The 18,379-nt window shown below is 45.8% G+C and overlaps 1 protein-coding gene across 2 annotated transcripts in view; it reads left to right on the top strand.

Moving 5' to 3' along the window:
• The window catches only part of GRAMD1C (GRAM domain containing 1C), a 1,372,139-nt gene that overhangs the window by 52,373 nt on the left and 1,301,387 nt on the right, over positions 1-18,379 (top strand). Inside the window, exon 2 of one of the 2 annotated variants that reach the window (XM_078656659.1) lies at positions 5,475-5,600. In XM_078656659.1, the coding sequence (XP_078512785.1) occupies positions 5,475-5,600 (126 nt within the window). Of the gene's footprint in view, positions 1-5,471; positions 5,601-18,379 lie in introns of those variants that run through there. The other variant, XM_078656660.1, reaches the window with a different exon arrangement.

Raw genomic sequence — 18,379 nt, 5'->3', positions numbered from 1 at the left:
TATTTATTTTACCTACAGTTAGAAAATATTCACTCATGTATTTGGCTACATCTCTAGTTGTATGTACAGTGTTCAGGTTTCTTCGCACAGGAAGTTCAGAAAATATCACGTCAAAGTTTGAATAATAATACTGCAAAGGTCCTCTTCTATAGAATAAACTAGTTAGAATACTACAGGAAATTCCATAGGTTAGTGGCAAATGGTGGTATGTCACACCTTCAGCTACTGAAGTAGGCAGCTTCATACAGACATAACAGTCGTCTATTTCCATAGCTTCTACATAATGTACTAACAGGTTTGCGAAAACATTTAAATGAGTTTTATTCTTAATTTTATTATAATGTAGTCCTTCCTCATCTGGTGCTTCTCAATCTATTTTGGTTTGCTTAAGGCTAAGTACTTTTTCTGGTACATCTACTCTTTGTGGTGTATTTCTAGTTTGTAAATCTTCAGTGTCTTTCGGCAATTGATTAGTAGAGTACAGGTTCGGGTCTTTACTCATCATAGAAGGGATAGCTATTGTTAGTCCTTTCCAAAGTATCAGTATTATTGCTACACTACATAAACATACTTTGCAGCATGTTTTTAAACAACCTTGTCTCGGTCTCCCATTCACAGAGGAATCAGACATTTTGACTCAAAAGAAGCTTCAACCCCTCTTTGTAGCTCTGCACAGCGTGCTTACTCGGGCAACTTTCAGGTTGGTTTCGCTTCTTCGTGGGTCCGAGCAGTAATCAACTCTTCATCACTTTTGTCACTTATTTCCAGGTTTTCAAAGTCTTCCAATACAAAGTAAGTCCACTCAGGACTCTGATATTTGTTATTTAGTCTCTTTATACGGGCACTCCTTCTCTTTGTTTTTATCACAGCCGGATCAGTTTGACTTGAGACTTCATTTATCTGCTCAGGTTCTTCGTTTATTGTCTTTAATCGCAGTCTCAGTCTCTTTACAAATCTAGGTACTGCGTCTCCTTTTCTGAGTCTTTTAACTGGTGCTGTGTCTTGGCTTTCTTCAAACACTCTTTTATTTTCATTTAGTTTTGGCACATTTGTTTCAAGATTGTCTTCTGTATTTCTCCCTAACTGACTAGGTCCAGGTCTTATATCAGTTTCTTCCGCCTGGTCCCTAAACTGGCCTTGTTCAGGTGTATGCTGGATTTGGCTTTGTTCTATTTCGTTTTCTTCTTCCTGAACACAATTGTCTTGTCCTATCTGGTTCTGTTCAAGCACTTCGATCTTTTGATTTTCTTCCGCTTGAACCTCCGCCCTAATTTCTATCTGTCCCTCTTCTGCCTCAGGAGTTCTTGGGGGAGTGTCAATTACCTGTTCTTTCCCTATCTGGTCCTCCTCAGTATCAGATTTGATTTGAATTTCGATGATCTGAGTATCTTCCTCTACACCTGTCTCGTCCTCACTATCCCACTGTCTGTCTAAATAGGTTTGTCTTCTTGTTCTCACAGGATCTATAGTCAGGTCGATTATTGGGACCCAATCATCTTGACTGGAGCTCGGTTGTTCTTCTTCAGCTACTTCAGGACCGATATCTTGAGACCCCTCAGCTGCACAACCTTCAGCCTCAGTTTCTTCAGGTTCAGTCACTTTCTTTGTATGGCTGGCATGGATCCACCGTGGTACCCCTGCACATTTCACAGCTGTGGTGGTAACCAGAATTACTTGTCGTGGTTTTCCCCACCTTGGTACAAGGCAACTTTTCCGAGTATGCTTCTTTATTACAACCCAATCCCCTGGGTTCAGTTCATGTGCTGGAGTTGTTGGTCTGGCGACAGCGTCTTCCCCAACCTGGTGAGAGATAGAACGCACTTGGTCAGCCAGTTCTTTGCAGTATTCTAGTACCAAATCATCAGATAAGCTTATCAGTTTGTATCCTGGCACCCATGCTTGCCGCATTGCTCTTCCCATCAGTATCTCATGGGGACTCAAGCCCGTGTTCCGGTCTGGAATTCTTCTAAGTCCCATCAAAACAAGGGGCAAAGCATCTGGCCATTCCATTTGAGTGGATTCACACATTTTTCCCAATCTTGATTTGATAGTGTCATTCAGTTGTTCTACCACTCCAGAAGCCTCTGGGCGATATGCACAGTGTAGTTTTTGCGTGATCTTGAATGCTTCACAAATCTGTTTTATCACTTCACTATGGAAATGTTTTCCTCTGTCTGATTGAATTGTGACTGGAAATCCGTACCGAGGTAAAAGTTCCCTAAGTAACAACTTGGCTACTGTGAGGCTATCATTTCTGCGTGCAGGGTAAGCTTCTACCCATTTTGAGAATAGGCAGACAATGACAAGTATGTACTTCATTCCTCGACAAGGGGGTAACTGAATAAAGTCAAGTTGTAGTCGAATAAAAGGGCCCTCCGCCTTTCCAATCCTTCCTGGCAACACTACAGTTTTCTTTCCTGGGTTATATTGCTGACAAACCAGACACCTCTGGCAGAGTGCCTCTGCGATGTTTCTGAATTTCGAGTTGAACCATGCCTGTCTGAATATGCGTATCATAGCATCTTTTCCCAAATGTGTATCTCCATGCATCAACCTAGACATAGGAGCAAGCAGTCTGGCAGCACAGGCATACCATCAAGGTAAACAATGACACCATCTTCCACCCTCCTCTGACAACCACATTTTTTCCAATTTTCCTTCTCTTGTGGCTCTGCTGTGTCCTGAAAGTCTCTCACTTCCTCCCATGTATTTATTCCTTCTAGCATCATAAGTTGGCAGCTGTTTCCGTTTCCCCCAACCTTTTTATTGATAGCCATCTTATACTTTGCACAATGCTGGGCTAACTGGTCAGCATATCGATTACCTGCTGTCACTTTGTCATTGCCAGATTTGTGAGCAGCACACTTGACCACAACCAATTCTTTTGGTAACTGGATTGCTTCCAGTAAATCCTGCACATAATTTCCATTTCTGATAGGGGTGCCTGAAGAAGTCAGAAACTCCCTTTGCATCCATAATTGGCCAAAGTCATGCACAACCCCATAACCATACTGGCTATCAGTATATATGGTTATTTTCGAGTTCTTCCCAAATTTACAGGCTCTTGCCAATGCAACCAATTCAGCTACTTGTGCAGACTTGACCCCATGTAAATAGGATGCTTCCACTGGACCTCCCAAAGTACATACTGAGTAAGCAGCGCTTAAACCTCCTTCCTCATGTCTCATGCTCGAGCCATCTACAAACAGCTCATAATCTTCATCAATTAAAGGCTCTTCCTTTATGTCTGGGCGTGGTTTAGTACTATATTTGGTCAGATCAATGCAGTCATGTTAAATTTCTCCTTTTACTTCTGGTGAGAGTGAATTAGGCAGTAAGGTAGCTGGATTCAGAACATTACATCTAGCAATAGTCACGTTTCCTGCACCTACAAGGATTCTTTCATACTTAGTCAGCCGACTAGGTGTTTAGTTTTAGTTTAGTTTTAGTTTTGCAATTCTAACGCGCAACAGCTACCCAAAGAGGGTTTCCCGGTACAAAATTGTGAAAAATTAAAGTAGGGCTAAGGATGAGGGGCGTGTCTAGATGTCGAATAACCTGGTTTTTAAGGCTTTGCGAAATTTCATGAAGTTAGTCTCAATGCGTATCGGGAAAGGTAAAGAATTCCATAACCGGGGTCCAAGATAGGAGAAAGATTTGCCGCCCATGCGGAAAAGCTTGAATTTAGGAATGACAAACTGTTTTGATGTGGAGGAGCGGAGAGTGCGGGACGGGCAGTAAGGGTGAACGAGTGATTGGAGATATTTTGGGGCCGATCCAGTATTAATTTTGTGCGTAAAACAGAGTGCTTTAAATTTGATTCTGTTTTCGACCCTGAGCCAGTGAAGGTCGAAAATTCGGCTAAAGGAGGGTAAAGAAAAGAAACACCTGAATTTCATGAACAGTTCTTTATCTATAGTTCTAAAGGATAGGAGAAAATTGGGTCATGCTAAAAATAGCAAGAATCACGATTCATTAATGTCTCAGAAAGGAGAAGGAGAGGAAAAAGAGTTATGACTCTTGCAAGATTCAGGAAGGGTAAGGAAAAGGACGCAAGTGTGTTTCCCTCACGGATTTATATTTACCTAGAACGGTGTGGAGACCAACCCTGGCCACGGGTCAGTTTAAGGACAGAAGTAACCCCAAGGAAATGCAGTTGCCAGTAGGCCAGCAGGTGCAGTATGGAAATCAGGACAGGGTAGACCAGATTAGGATCAGGACAGGACCACCAAAGTTGAGACCAGCACCCGCAGTTCAGTTGCAACGCCTGCGCTACACCCTCTCTGCAGCTATCAGTCAAAACCCCGATTGGTTTATTGAATTTCCCATGAAAGTGCTTCGCCAGCACTTAAGGTTCCCAAAACCCCGTTTGGGTCTGCGAATCTGTCTAACAGAGTGCTTCGCAGCACCTCTGTTCTCGATCAGCTATTGAGTGCGTTGGGTCAGTGACAGGTCAGCTATTCGGACAATTTCTGTAGCTAAACCTAGGCTAGTTATACTATTTTCCAGGTCAGTGTACCAGCCCCCAAATGTTACAAGTGTAAGGATCCCCAATTTTGATTGGGCAGAGGAAAAGGACAGGTCATCACACCACCTAAAATTTGAGCTTTCTCAGGCTCCTCATTTGAATTTCTTACCCGCCCCTTGAATTCTAGTTTCTCATGACATATGCTCTACAGATAACAATGGTGAATTTAACATTATATACATTGTATTTATTTTGGTACAGTTCAGCTTCTTCGACTAGGTGAGGGTTTTCTTCCCAGGCGCATCTTGGCTGGAGTTGCCATCTGGCTGGGATTCAAAGGTCACTGCTTTGGAGACTCGCAGATCTCGCGAGGACTCAGTTTCAAGCAAGATGGAGTGCAGCAAGGGACGATAGGCCATATTTCGTAATGTACCATAAAATGGAAAAGAAACAGTTTTAGAACACAGAAAAAATGAATACACTGTATACCATGAACTTCTACTCTATACCCATTACTTTATAATAAACTATAGCATTAGGGTTATGCAGAACAAACAGCATAGCAAAAGCAGCAAAGCAAACTTCTTGCATGTGAGAACACAAAGCAGCTATTTTAGCTCTAATGCGCAGATGCAAACATATTCCCTCCAGAACTGCGAGAACGTCACGTCACCTGGGTATGACCGACGCATGCGCAGTAGAATTTCCCGCGTAGCAGCGGCCATTTTAGGTTGCAAACGCATTAGGATTAGTAAACACATAGGCAAGCTTCTCTCGGACACCCACAAATGTCGGGAAAAGGGGTAAATTAATAGGACAAACATATTGATTAGTTAATTAATGTTATTTGAGGTTCATGAATTCAAGCAAGTCGCTTCACGTGCGAATCCTTGCTCCATCAGTTATATAGCTTTTCTCAGGCGCTGCGAGGGGGCCCTTGGTAAACAAATATATAAAAAATTAACTGTTCCATGATGAAATGACAAACTGATATGCATATCCACAGGATGGGACTGAAGAGGATTCCGATGACATCAGCACATCACGGACAGACGAGGATACTGGTGGATTTTACACAGAAAGAACTGAGCTGCCAGGTGTGAACTACTGGAGTGCAGATTGGACCTTCTGGGTATGTCCCGAAATGCTTTATGTTTCTATGTTTCAATCAATATTTATGGAATTTTCACATAAAACTAATGGAACAGCTTATCATCCCATTAAACACACAACCTCCCTTGGCAGTGACAAGGCCAACTCATCAATTCCAAGTCCCCCTGTTACTGGGTAGCATTGTACATTTCTCATTTGACTGACAGTTTAACATCTCAATTGTCTGGAGGGCTCTTGTTCTGTGACACTCCAGAGTGCTGTAGTCGTTTGAAAAGTAACTAAATATAGGGCCTAAACCCAACTGAATCGTTTATTGTCCCCATTAGGGAATAAATAAAATGGCCAAGATGTGCCAAAGAGTACCCTGTAGGTCTTTCAAGGAAGGGAGTTAGGGAATTTGCCCTGTTTCGAAGGTAGAAACAAACACCTTAGCAGTCTTTCATAGTTCCACTCCTAACTCTGTTAAATATCAGGAAACCAGGCACACAAAATGCTGATTGGACTTCTCAGAAATTTGGAACCCATTATTTCATCTAATCCATTCAGAATTTCTTCGCAAAAATACCTTAACTTTGGACAGTCCCACAGGGTGTGCTTATTTTGCCCCATATGACTGCATCCCCTCCAGCAGAAGTCTGAGTTGCTATCTTTCATTAAACACAGTCTATGAAGGGTCAAATGCCATTGATGAAGCATCATGTAAGCTGCATGTGTCCCCTGCACATGGACAATCCTTTTGTATGTTTTGCTGAAGATATATTCCCATTGTTCTTTAATCAATCAATCAGGGGCTTGTAAAGCCCGGCTACTCACCCATGAGGGTTTCAAGGTGCTGGGGGGTCTGCTGGTCGGACTTGGTGGAGGATCATTTGAAGAGCCAGGCCTGCATTGGGTCATTGACACTGATTGCCTGAGGTGCGGGGGCAGGGTGTTCCAAGTCTTGGCAGCGAGGTAGGAGAACAATTATCCCCAGTTCTGCTCTTGTGGTTCCTGGGGATGGAGGCGAGGGCGAGTAGGGAGGAACTGAGTTGTCTGATGGGTATGTGGAATGTGAGGCGGTAGTTCAAGTACGCTGGTCCTATGTTGTGTAGTGCTTTGTAGGCGTGAGTGAGGAGCTTGAAGATGACTCTCTTTTTGACTGGGAGCCAGTGGAGTTGTCGGAGGTGTTGCGTGATGTGGCTGCGGCAGGGAATGTAAGGACTTGTCTGGAATCGGTGTTTTGGACGTTCTGTGGTTTCTTGAGCTGTTTCTGGGTGATACTGGCATAGAGTGTGTTACATTCTACCTCTAAATTATATACACTGTTTCCTTAAATGTATTCTGCTAAGAATTCTGTATTGCCTTCCTCTGTTATGTCATGATAAGCATTCTGAGTTCTAGTTTAGAGTTCTAGTTTAGATCTCTGGAATTCTGTGCTGTGCTGTTTTCTTCAAGAATACATTTTACTTTTTGTACTTAAAGTGTCCTTTTTCACTTGGATCTTACAAATTTTGGTGACGACTGGAGACATCTTGCCACCATTTCAGCACTGGAGCTAGTGTCTTCGTGAATGGATTTTACTCATTTTAACTAAAAAATGTATTTTCACTTTGTCCTACGGTGCCAGAACAACTTTGAGGACCGCACCTGCCTTGATGTAATTTGATCTACTTGAAGATTACTTTACCCCTTAGTAACAACTTTGCAGTCCACATCGTCGATTTCATGTATTGGAGTTCAACTAACCTGGACCAGTGACGGTTGGTGAAGCCTGTCGGCCCCATCTTTCAATCTGTGGTGGTGTTCCCTGCTCGAGCTCTCCGTGACGTCTTAAGAAGCTTGGATTTCTTCATTCTGCCCTTCGAGGTCCTCACAGTGACGTCTGCTCTACATTATCTTCCTCTTGGCAGCGAATGTGTAACCCGCAGCAAACGTACACATCACTGCGCAAGGTCACACAACGTGACCTTGCGTAGCAGCCATTTTAACTAGTTTACTCCTGTATCTTAGCAATCATCTTATCCTCACCGGCCGTCTGAAGCAGAACTCTTCTCCATTTATTGAGTTTTTTTTGTTCTATTTTCCATACTGTATGCTTTGAGCTCCTATCCACTTTAACGGTTTGAGTATCAAGCACATTTTATGTGCGAACTTGACTACTTTTGTTTCCTTTTCGTCGGATGCACACGGTGATGTGCTCACCTTTGTTTCTATATTTGTTATTCATAAGAGCACACAGTGATGTGCACACCTTTGTTTCTACATTTGTTATTCATAAGAGCACGCGGTGATGTGCACACCACTATTGTGATTGTTATTTTAATGTTTATGTTCATACAGAGTACGGAGCACACGGTGATGTGCACACCACTATAGTTATTACTATTTATTATTACTGTCACAAAGTGATTACAGTTATAAACAACACTTGTATATATCTTGTCTTACATGCATACTTTTGGGGCACTCATAGAGTGTTAAATTGTTTGTTTATTTGTCACCATGCAATTTGATCCTCCTGCAAAGTTTCTTCAAACAAAAGGAGACCCTTCTATTCCTTGGTCTAGATGGAAAGAAGAATTTTTAACTCACCTTAAAACCATTGATGGTGACAGACTCTGCCGAAAGATAAAAATTTCTTTTTGCATTGTCTTGGTTCTGAAGGGCAAGTTGTTTTTAGGACTCTTCCTCAAACTGATGGGAGTGGTGATAGGAAAGTTTTTGAAGATGCTATGAGTCGTATAGAGATCAGATTTAAGCCTACTTTCAGCGTTGCGTTGAATAGATATAAGTTTTACACAAGAGCTCAAGAAAAGAGTGAAGCCTTTGATGATTTTCTTACGGGGTTACAAGGTCTATCTGTAAATTGCAATTTTGGTCCTATGACTGACGAAATGATTTGTGATCGGATTATTGTGCACGTCAAAAGTAAGAAAATCCAAGAACATCTCTGGATTATGGGAGATTCTAATTTAGGAGATGTTACAAGTACTGCAAAGGCGATGGAACAGTCTGAGAAATGGATGAAGTCTTTGCATAAAGAGAATAAGGGGACAGGAGACGAAGTGTGTGCAGTAAAGATAAAGTCATCACGTATTAGCACAGAGTCATCAAGTGTTAGCCAAAGAGTGTTTAAAAAACCTGACAAGGACTTTCATTGTTTTAGGTGTGGAAGCCCAAACCTTGGTGCTTTATTTCCTAAATGTCCGGCCTTAGGTAAAGAGTGTAAGAAGTGTGGGCGTTGTGGACATTTTGCTTCTGTCTGCAGAGATCTTAAAAACTATGCTGCTGGGAATTCTAGGGGCAAAGTTTCCTACGTTAACCAAGAATCTTAAAATGGAAGTGGTTACGTGTGTGTAGGAGGAATGATCTGGTCTATTGCTGAAGACAGTAACAGTGAGAATGTTGTTGAACTTAAACCACTGAGGTATTTGGTACTTATAATGAATGTGGAAGTTGAACTTATGGCTGATTCCGGTTCTCCTTGGACTATTATGACTGAGGATCTTTTCCTGGATCGTTTTAAAACTATTTTCTTCCTTAAGGATTTGAAGGAATCAGCCATCGTTGCCAGGACTTTTGATGGATCTAGAATTGACATGGAGGGTTTTGTGGATGTTGTGGTGGAATTTAAAGGACGCAAAGCCAATATTAAAATGTACTTTGCTGTCAAGGGTGTGAACGTGTTAGGTTGGAAAGACCAATGGAGTCTAGGAATTATTCTTAACCCCAGGAGTTGTGTTCCGTGTTGCTGGTGTCTCAAGCAGGTGAAAATGAAATTTATAAGAATGAGAGTGCTGCCATTGTTAACTCTTTTCCCAATGTTTTTTCGGAAAAATTTGGAAAGCTCAACAATTTTTCTCCAAAAATGAAGCTTAAGGAGGGAGCTTGTCTTATAAAGCAAAAGTTGAGAGGTGTGCCTGTATGTGAGAGAGAAGATCTTAAGTCACTTTTACAAAATCTTATTAACGAAGATATCATAGAAGAAGTGGAATGCTCCGAATGGGTTTCTACCATTGTCTTGCGAGAAAACCTTACAAAAGTTTGAGGCTCTGTGTTGATTTGAGAGCGTTAAATGCACATTTGATAATGGACTGTCATCCATTGCCTAATATAAATTAAGTTGTCTCTTTGCTTGAGGGCGCTAAAATAATTTCTACATTCGATTTACATTCTGCGTATCACCAAATTGTCCTAACTGAAGATTCTAAAAAATTAACTGCTTTCCTAACGCTGCAGGGGCTATTTCAGTATAAAAGAATGTCTTTTGGGTTAGCCTCTTCGGCGTCGATTTTTCAGAGAGCAATGTATCATATTTTTAAGGATTTGGACAGTTTTGTGAGGTGCTTCCAGGATGTTATCCTTGTGTTCTCTCCTTACCCTGAGAAACATGTTGAACATGTGAAAGAGGTATGTAAGCGTCTAGAACTGAATAGACTGATTTTGAAGCAAAATAAGTGCAAAATGTTTTGTGAGACTTTCGAATATTTGGGTCAAAAAATATCTTTGGTAGAAGCTATTATAAATGTACCAGCTCCTGACGACAAGGAGAAACTTATCTTTTGCAGGGCTATGCGAGTACTATAGCAACATCAAAGACTTTGCTACCAAAATGGAACCATTAAGAGAACTTACTAGGCACAAAGTGGAGTTTTCTTTGACGCAGAAACAAGAAGATGCTTTTCAGTTATTCAAAAACGAGAATGTTAAGGCTCCCACTTTGAAGCCTTTCTGTATGAATAAGACCTGTATTGTGACAGTTGATGCCAGTTTATGTGGGTTAGGTTGAGTGTTATCTTAGAAGTCCGGCAAGGAAGAATGGTGTGTGGCATTCACTTTCTGCACTCTCAATGAAACTGAAAAGAGATATTCTGTTATTGAGAGGGAACTGTTAGGATGTGTGTGGGGAGTTGAATATTTTTAAAATGTTATATGGGGTAATAGATTTGTGCTTAGGACAGATCACAAACCTCTTGTTTCTAATTTGTCACCTGGAGGGGATGGAATGCCACTGCTAGGATAAGTAGACTTATGTCGAGACTACAAGAATATAGTTTTTGTGGGAATGTGTGCCAGAGAAGCAAAATGTTACTGCTGATTGCCTCTCCTGTTTACCTTGTCCTGAAATGGAAGAAGTGGAAGCTTCTCGAGATATTGAGATGATTGCTTCGGTTTTGGATTTTGTTTCCCAAGAATTTTCTACCATCTCAGAGGAAGAATGGAACAGATTCATGATTGCTGATAAGACTTGGAGTATACTTAGAGGTTTTATCCTCAATGGATGGCCTAAGGATAAGTGTGTTCCAGTTGAAGTCAAATCATTTCCACAAGTATCTGCCGAACTGGTAGTAGAAAGTGATTTGATATTTAAGGATGGTAAATGTGTTCCTCTTGAATCTATGCGTGACTTATCCTTAAACTTGCCCATGAGGGACATCCTGGGATGTCATCTATGAAAAAATTAATAAGGTCTAATTTCTGGTGGCCGGGTATGAACAAGATGGTGGACAGGACTGTGAGGGAATGTTCTGAATGTGTTAATAGTGATAAGATGTTAAAATCTTTTCCTGCTCAACTTAAAACGGCACCATGGCCAAAATGTCCTTGGCAAAAGATTGCGTTTAATGTTTCTGGTCCATTCTGTTCTTTACCTCAAGAGTCTCGGTATGCTTTGGTGATTGTTGATTACCATTCTAAGTAGCCTGAGGTTAAATTTGTTCAGCATGCTACTACTCAGACCATCAACAATTTTTTCAGAGAGATTTTTGCTACAGAGGTTTGTCCAGACGGTCTTATAACTGATAATGGTGTGCAATTGAAGTCTTACGAAATGGAAAGTTTTTTGAAGTTGTATAACATTAAGCATTATACCACCGACCTCTATGAACTGCAAGGGAACGGTCAGGTTGAGAGAGTCAACCGGGTGCTTAAAGATGGTGTGGGAATAGCAATAAAGTCAGGTAAAGAATGGAAAGTTGTTCTGAGAGAAAAACTTTGGGTGTATCGCATTCCACCCCAATCTACAACAAATCTTAGCCTGTTTCGCCTTTTGAGAGGGAGAGAACCAGCATCTAGACTTTGTCCCTGGTGGATCAAGAAAAAGCTGTCAGAGTATCTTATAAGTGGTGATTTGCAACTTGTTTCTTTTAAAGTTCGCCCGAAACAGGAAAAAATTGAAAGAGTGTTATGATACTAAAATGAATGTGAAAGACCCTTCCTTTAAGGTTGGTGAATGGGTAAGGATACGTAAACCAGGGTTCAACACTAAGGGTTCTTCTAAGTATGGGCCTCCTATTAAAATAATTAAAGTTAACCTCAATAGTGTTGTAACACAACATGGAAGGGTTTGGATTTTAAGGAGAGTTGCCAAATGTCGTTTTCCAATTGAGATCAATAGTAGGAGGATTGCTAAGCCTTATGATCTCGAGGTTTCTAATTAATCTGATTCTGTTGCCTCCAGAATCAAAACTGGTAGTAGATGCGTTAGACCTCCTGCTAAAATGAAGGGCTATGTTTAAGTCATTAAGGAGAGGGATGTGTTACATTCTCCTTCTAAATTATATGCACTGTTTCCCTAAATGTATTCTGTTTAGAATTCTGTATTGCCTGGCGCTGTTATGTCATGATAAGCATTCTGAGTTCTAGTTTAGATCTCTGGAGTTTCTGACTGGAGCGGTTGTGCTGTGCTGTTTTCTTCAAGAATAAATTGTACTTTTTGTATTTAAAGTGTTCTATTTCACTCGGATCTTACAGAGTGCGTTGCTGTAGTCGAGTCTGCTGGTGATGAGTGCATGGGTGACAGTCCTGGATTCTGCGGGATCCATCGGAAAGTCTTTCGCAGCAGGCTGAGCCTGTGGAAGCAGGCTAAGGAGACTGGGTTGATTTGGCAGATCATTGTGAGAGAAGAGTCCAGTATAATGGACAGGTTGCATGCGTAGTCCGTTGGGGTGGGTGGACCACCCAGAGCAGCTGGCCACCAGGAGTCGTCCCAGGCTGACAGCATGGGTTCCAGGATGAGAACTTTGGTCTTGTCCGAGTTGGGCTTGACGTAGCTATCTTTCATCCATGTAGCGACGGTCTGCATTCATCTGCGGAAGTTGGCTCTGATGGTTGAGATTTTGTTAGTGAGGGAGAGGATCAGCTGGGTGTCGTTGGCACAGGAGATGATGTTGAGTCCGCGCATCTGACGATGGTGGAGATGGTGGGCCATGAAGACGTTGATGAGGGTGGGGCTCAGGGAGAAACTCTGGGGTACTCCACAGCTGATCTCCATGGGTTCTGAGAGGAACAGTGGTAGTCTGACTTGCTGTGTCCGGCCAGTGAGGAAGGAGTGGATGCAGTCCAGGGTCTTGTCTCAGATGTCGGGTAGGGGAGTCTGGTGATTAGGATGCGGTAGGAGATGGTGTCGAAGGCGGCCCAGAGGTCTATTAGGATGAGGGCTGTGGTTTTTCCCCCGGGCAATGAGGGAGTGGATATCATCTGTGGCGGCGAGGAGTGCAGTCTATGTCCTGTGGTTGCTTTGGAAGCCAATGTGGGAGGTGTCCAGGACGTGGCTCGCTTCGATGAACTCAGAGAGCTGGGCATTGATGGCCTTCTCCATGACCTTGGCTGGGCTGCGGAGGAGGGAGCTCAGTCTGAAGTTCTTGAGGTCTGTCAGGTCTGAGGATGACTTCTTCAGCAGGGGGTTGATCTCTGCGTTTTTCCAGTCATCTTCATGGTCTTGAGCATGTCCTCTGTAGTGAGCGGGTTCCAGCAGCGCACAGTCTGTTGAGGAGCGTCTTGGTTGTATGCGATGGTTGCGAGCGTGATCTTGTGGTGGAAGAAGGTGCCGAGTTTATTGCAGAGGTCTTGGGAGGGGCTGGCTGTTGGGCCTGGCGAACTCCTTGACGATGGTGAAGAGTACTTTGCTGTTGTGTACATTGGCGTTGATTATGTCTTGGAGGGGCGTTTTTTTGTGTTTTTCAGGAGGAAGTGGTGTGCGTTGATGGTGGATTTGAAGGTTGCGTGAGATTCCGTGGTTTCATTGCTCCTCCATATCTTCTCTAAACGTCTGCAGGTGTGTCTGGACTCTTGGAGGGCAGGGGTGAACCAGCCTTGGAGTTTTGTTTGGCTGGTCTTCTCTTAAAGGGTGCCAGTTTGTCGGTGCAATTGGAGACCCATTGATAGGGGTTTCGGGTTGCAGAGTTGGGGTTTCGGGTTGCAGAGTTGGTGTGCTGAAGTAGTTGACGAGTAGTTCTTCGGTGGCCTTGATCTGCAGCTGGGGGTCGATGGTGGTGGTGGTGTAAGGTGGGCCTGTCGAAGGTGAGGTGTATGCAGTAATGATCAGTCCAGTAGAGTTCGGTAGTGTGGTTGTACCTGATGTTCCTGTTGGCGGGGAAAACGAGGTTGAGCGTGTGTCCAGCTATGTGGGTTGGTGCCATGATTAGCTGCTTGAGTCCAATGTTGGCAAGATTTTCCAGAAGAGAGGCAGTGTTCCGTCACTGGGGTTGTGCAGGTGGAAGTTGAGGTCTCCGAGTAGGATTTAGTCGGTGGATGCAAGAGCCTGGGGTGCGATGAGGTCTACAATGGAGTCGATAAAGGGGGTTGTGGGCCTGTAGACGAGGGTGCCTTGGAGGGTAGTGTTGGGGTTGGTCTGGATCTGGAATTGGAGGTGTTCCATGGTTCGTTAGAGTGTGTGGTTAGTCGGAGCATGCTTTTGTGGACGATGGGGCGATCCTTGCAGGTGATCTTGTTGCTGTTGGGGATGGCCATGGCCGGTCCAGAGCAGGGGAGGGTCCAGGTTTCCGTGAGGAAAGCGATGTCAGGAGAGGTGGCATCGAGAAGGTCCCAGATTTCTGTGTTGTGTTTGAGGAGGATGCAGTTGAGATGAACGGATGCCTTGTCAGTCAGGTGGACAGCGCGGGGAGCTGGCATGATGGCGTCACCAAAGGTGCGGGTTCGGTTGCAGTTTCAGCAGGCGAAGGGCCCAGTGGTCGTCTTTGGTGATGCTAGGTGGCAGGCGGCGCGTTGTCCTGGGTTGAGGGCAAAGAGGGTGCTTGCGTCGTAGCGGTGGGGGTTCATAGAGGCAGGGTCTTTCGCACTGGCGCGGACGGGGGCAGACGGGCTTGCCTTTGGCACGCCCGCTGCGTGGCTGCACAGCGACTGCCATTAAGTAGTACTGCAGGGTTGCTGGGCAGCTGAGAGGCAGGAAATGCGTGATCGGGAAAAAGGACACTGGAAGGGGGCAGTCGGCGGGGGAACGCAGCAGCAACAATGGAGAGGGCAGCAAAAGCAGAAAAAAGGGAGAAAAAGCGGGAAAAAAGAGAAAAAGCCAAAAGCTAAGAAACCAGAGGAAGCAAGAAAATGCAATAAAGGCAGAGGCAGAAAAAAGGCAATAAAAACAGGGAGAGGGACAGAAACTGCGGGAAGAGGACAGTCAAGCAGCAGAGCAGTGAGCTCCTCCCCTTGTTCCTTTCCCAGCCATTCTAGGCCTCACTCTTCATGGCTGTCAACTCTGCTCATATTAGATTGTGAATCCAGGATACCAGGTGTGTGCCTTCTGTAAGCCACCTCGAGGGCTCCGTGTAGCGGATCAAGCGCTCACGTGACGCCCTCCTGCCGGCTGGCCACGCCCACCTTCAGGCCACGCCCCCTTCCCGCCCTTCTTAAGCGCCAGTTCTCGAGCGCTCGCTGGGTTCACATCTCCTGAGGCGGAAAGCCGGGAGACGCTCTCTCTTTTACTGTGTAATATTGTGATTTTAAAACTTTATTTGCTGCTATTTGCTCTGTTGCACCTCGAGGGCTCCGTGTAGCGGATCAAGCGCTCACGTGACGCCCTCCTGCCGGCTGGCCACGCCCACCTTCAGGCCACGCCCCCTTCCCGCCCTTACGGCCACCTATAACAATGTGCCATTTCAGTACGCGCAGCGGACGAGCGCAGCGGGAGCGCCGACTTCGCGCCGAAGTCGCGCATAAGTCAAGCCCGTCTGCGCCCGTCCGCGGCCGGACGGGGCCAGGGGCACGTCACTATGCCAAAATTTTGTCCTACACATCTAAGGACCTCGTCGCCCTCCAAGGCCCCTGGCCTCTCCCGGATTCCGTCCATAGACTCGTCTCTGCACTAGGCCTTGCCCCTACCCTCCCTACACCTCCGCTTCCCCCGCTACACACCCCCCTGTCACCCTGCCCCCCCCTCGCCGATCCCCGCCCCACGACCCCAGCACTATCTGTCATCCTACTTAATACCCGGTCAGCGGTCAAGCACCATCACGAGTTGTACGTCCTACTCGATTCTGAGAAACCGGACTTACTGCTCCTGACCGAAACCTGGTACTGCGACTCTTCCCTCCCCGCTCTCCTGGCTACCCTTCCGCCTTCCTATGTGGCCCTACGTGCCGATCGCCCGGCGGGCAGGGCTGGCGGTGGGGTAGCCTTAATCGCCAGGTCCGATCTGCACTTTCTATCACTTCCTTTTCCTCCTATGCTCCCTGCTGACTTCTTAGTAGTCCGCTCCCTCCTATCCTCCCCTCCCATCACTTGCCTTCTTGTGTACCGTCCTCCTCAGCCCTCTCCTTCATTTCTACCAGCTTTTCAAGACCTACTGGCCAATCTGGTGGTCAATTATGCCTCGGTCTTGGTGCTGGGGGATTTTAATTATTGGCCCGCTGACCCACACGAGTGCCCGGCCTCAAAGGAATTTACAGAATCCTTATTATCTTTCAATTTCATCTCACATATAACTGACCCCACTCACTCCCAAGGGCACACACTTGACCAGGTCTGGTCGCTCAACCTTCCATTGGCCTCGGTGGCTGTCTCTCCATGCCCCTGGTCCGACCATGCCCTCATCTCCTTCTCCATCCTCCACAACCCTATTTCCAGAACACCGCGTGCCAAAAACACCTGGGCACGGAACTGGAACAGGCTGGATCTCCCCTCCTTGACCTCCCTGCTCCGTAATTCCATTCCCTCCTTCTCTGGCCTATCATCTGCCTCTCAAGCCAAGGCCATAAACACCTGGCTGGCGGGAGGTTGTGACTCAGTGGCTCCCCTACGTCGCATTTCAATCCGTCGACTCAAGGACTCCAATAGATGGTTTAATGACCACCTAAAAGAACTCAAACTGAGCACCCGACGGGCGGAGAGGCAGTGGAGGAAAGATTATAGCCTTTCGTCTAAAACTCACTTCCTGGCATCACTGGCTAAATATAAATCAGCAATCCTGGCTGCAAAAACCGACCACTTCTCTACGAAAATAGCGTCTGCCGATAACAAACCCAGGGTAATCTTTGGCATTGTGAATGACCTGGCATTCTCGGACCGAACCTCGTCCCAAATCCCTCCCTCCCAGCCCCTCTGTGATCAACTTAATCACTATTTCTTGGACAAAATCACAACTATCAAGGCTAATATCCCTTCACCCTCGTCTGCTTTTGTTGATCCCTCCCCCCCCACTGTCCTAAACCCTCTCACCTTCATCCCTCCCTTCACTCAGGAATCTTTTCTGGCAATACTCCCTAAAGTTAAGTCGGGGTCTCCGGCGGACGTCTGCCCCGCACGCATCCTACAGCAAATATACTCTAGCTGCCCTGATCCCCCTATCGCCTTTCTCAATAGCTCTTTGGCTCAGGGTGTCGTGACCCCTGCACTCAAGGCCGCCACCATAGTGCCTCTGCTGAAGAAACCCGGAGCGGACCCGTCCATTTCGGCTAACTTTCGCCCCATCTCCCTGCTGCCCTTCCTGGGCAAGGTGATGGAACGCCATGTCACCGCGGTACTGAGCGCTCACACCGAGGCGAATGGGGGGCTGGCCTCTCGCCAGGCAGGATTCCGCCCTAGGCACTCGACCGAATCGGTCGTAGTTTCAGTCCTAGACAACCTCAGAAAGGGTATGGATGACAACAACCACCAGGCACTGGTCCTCCTCGATCTCTCCGCCGCCTTTGACACGGTGGACCACACCATCCTACTTGCCCGTGTCAAGGCGGCCGGTATCGGGGGGTCAGCTCTGGTCTGGCTCTCCTCCTTTCTGAGGGACCGCACTCAGGCGGTCCGTCTGGGCGATTTCACCTCCACCCCTCTCCCTGTCACCTGTGGTGTTCCCCAGGGTTCCTCTCTCTCTCCCTTACTCTTTAATCTCTATATCTTTCCTCTTATCTACGCACTCCAGCAGCTGGAGGTCACTGTTTATAACTATGCGGACGACCTCCAGCTCATCTTTGATCTGTCCCCCTCTCCTCTCTCGGTCTCTAATTTTCAGTCGACTATGACATTTATCAGGGACTGGATGAACCACAACCACCTTAAACTGAACCCCGACAAGACCGAGTTGGTTCTTACTGGTGGTTCATCCAGCCCCTGGAATTCTCTTTTCTGGCCCCCCTCTCTTGGCCCGGCACCATCCCCCTCCACTGTGGTCAAGACACTGGGTGTTAAAATGAATAATCAGCTCACTCTTCACTCACAAATTAGTTCCGTGGTTTCCTCCTGTTTCCTCACTCTCCGAACTATCCGCTCTGTCTCCCGCTTTTTCTCTCCCCAGGCACTTAAGATCATCATAGCCGCCCTGGTAATCTCACGATTGGACTACGCCAACGCCCTCTATCATGGCATTCCAGCGTATAGCCTGCGTAGACTCCAAACCATCCAGAACCAGGCGGCTAGGCTGATATACGGCCTTCCACGCTATCACCACTCCACCCCCCTTCTAAAAGAGCTTCACTGGCTCCCCGTGAAACAACGCTCCCTGTTTAAGATAGGATGCATGGTTTTTCAGGCCCGCCAGGGCACTGCCCCCGCCTTCATCGCCTCACTAATTAAACCCTACGTCCCCGCTAGAAA

The sequence above is a fragment of the Lissotriton helveticus genome, chromosome 8 (assembly GCF_964261635.1).
Source record: "Lissotriton helveticus chromosome 8, aLisHel1.1, whole genome shotgun sequence".
NCBI classification, from domain to species: Eukaryota; Metazoa; Chordata; class Amphibia; order Caudata; family Salamandridae; genus Lissotriton; species Lissotriton helveticus.
Note: the sequence above shows the minus strand (reverse complement) of the source record. Positions and strands in the feature narration are given on the sequence as shown.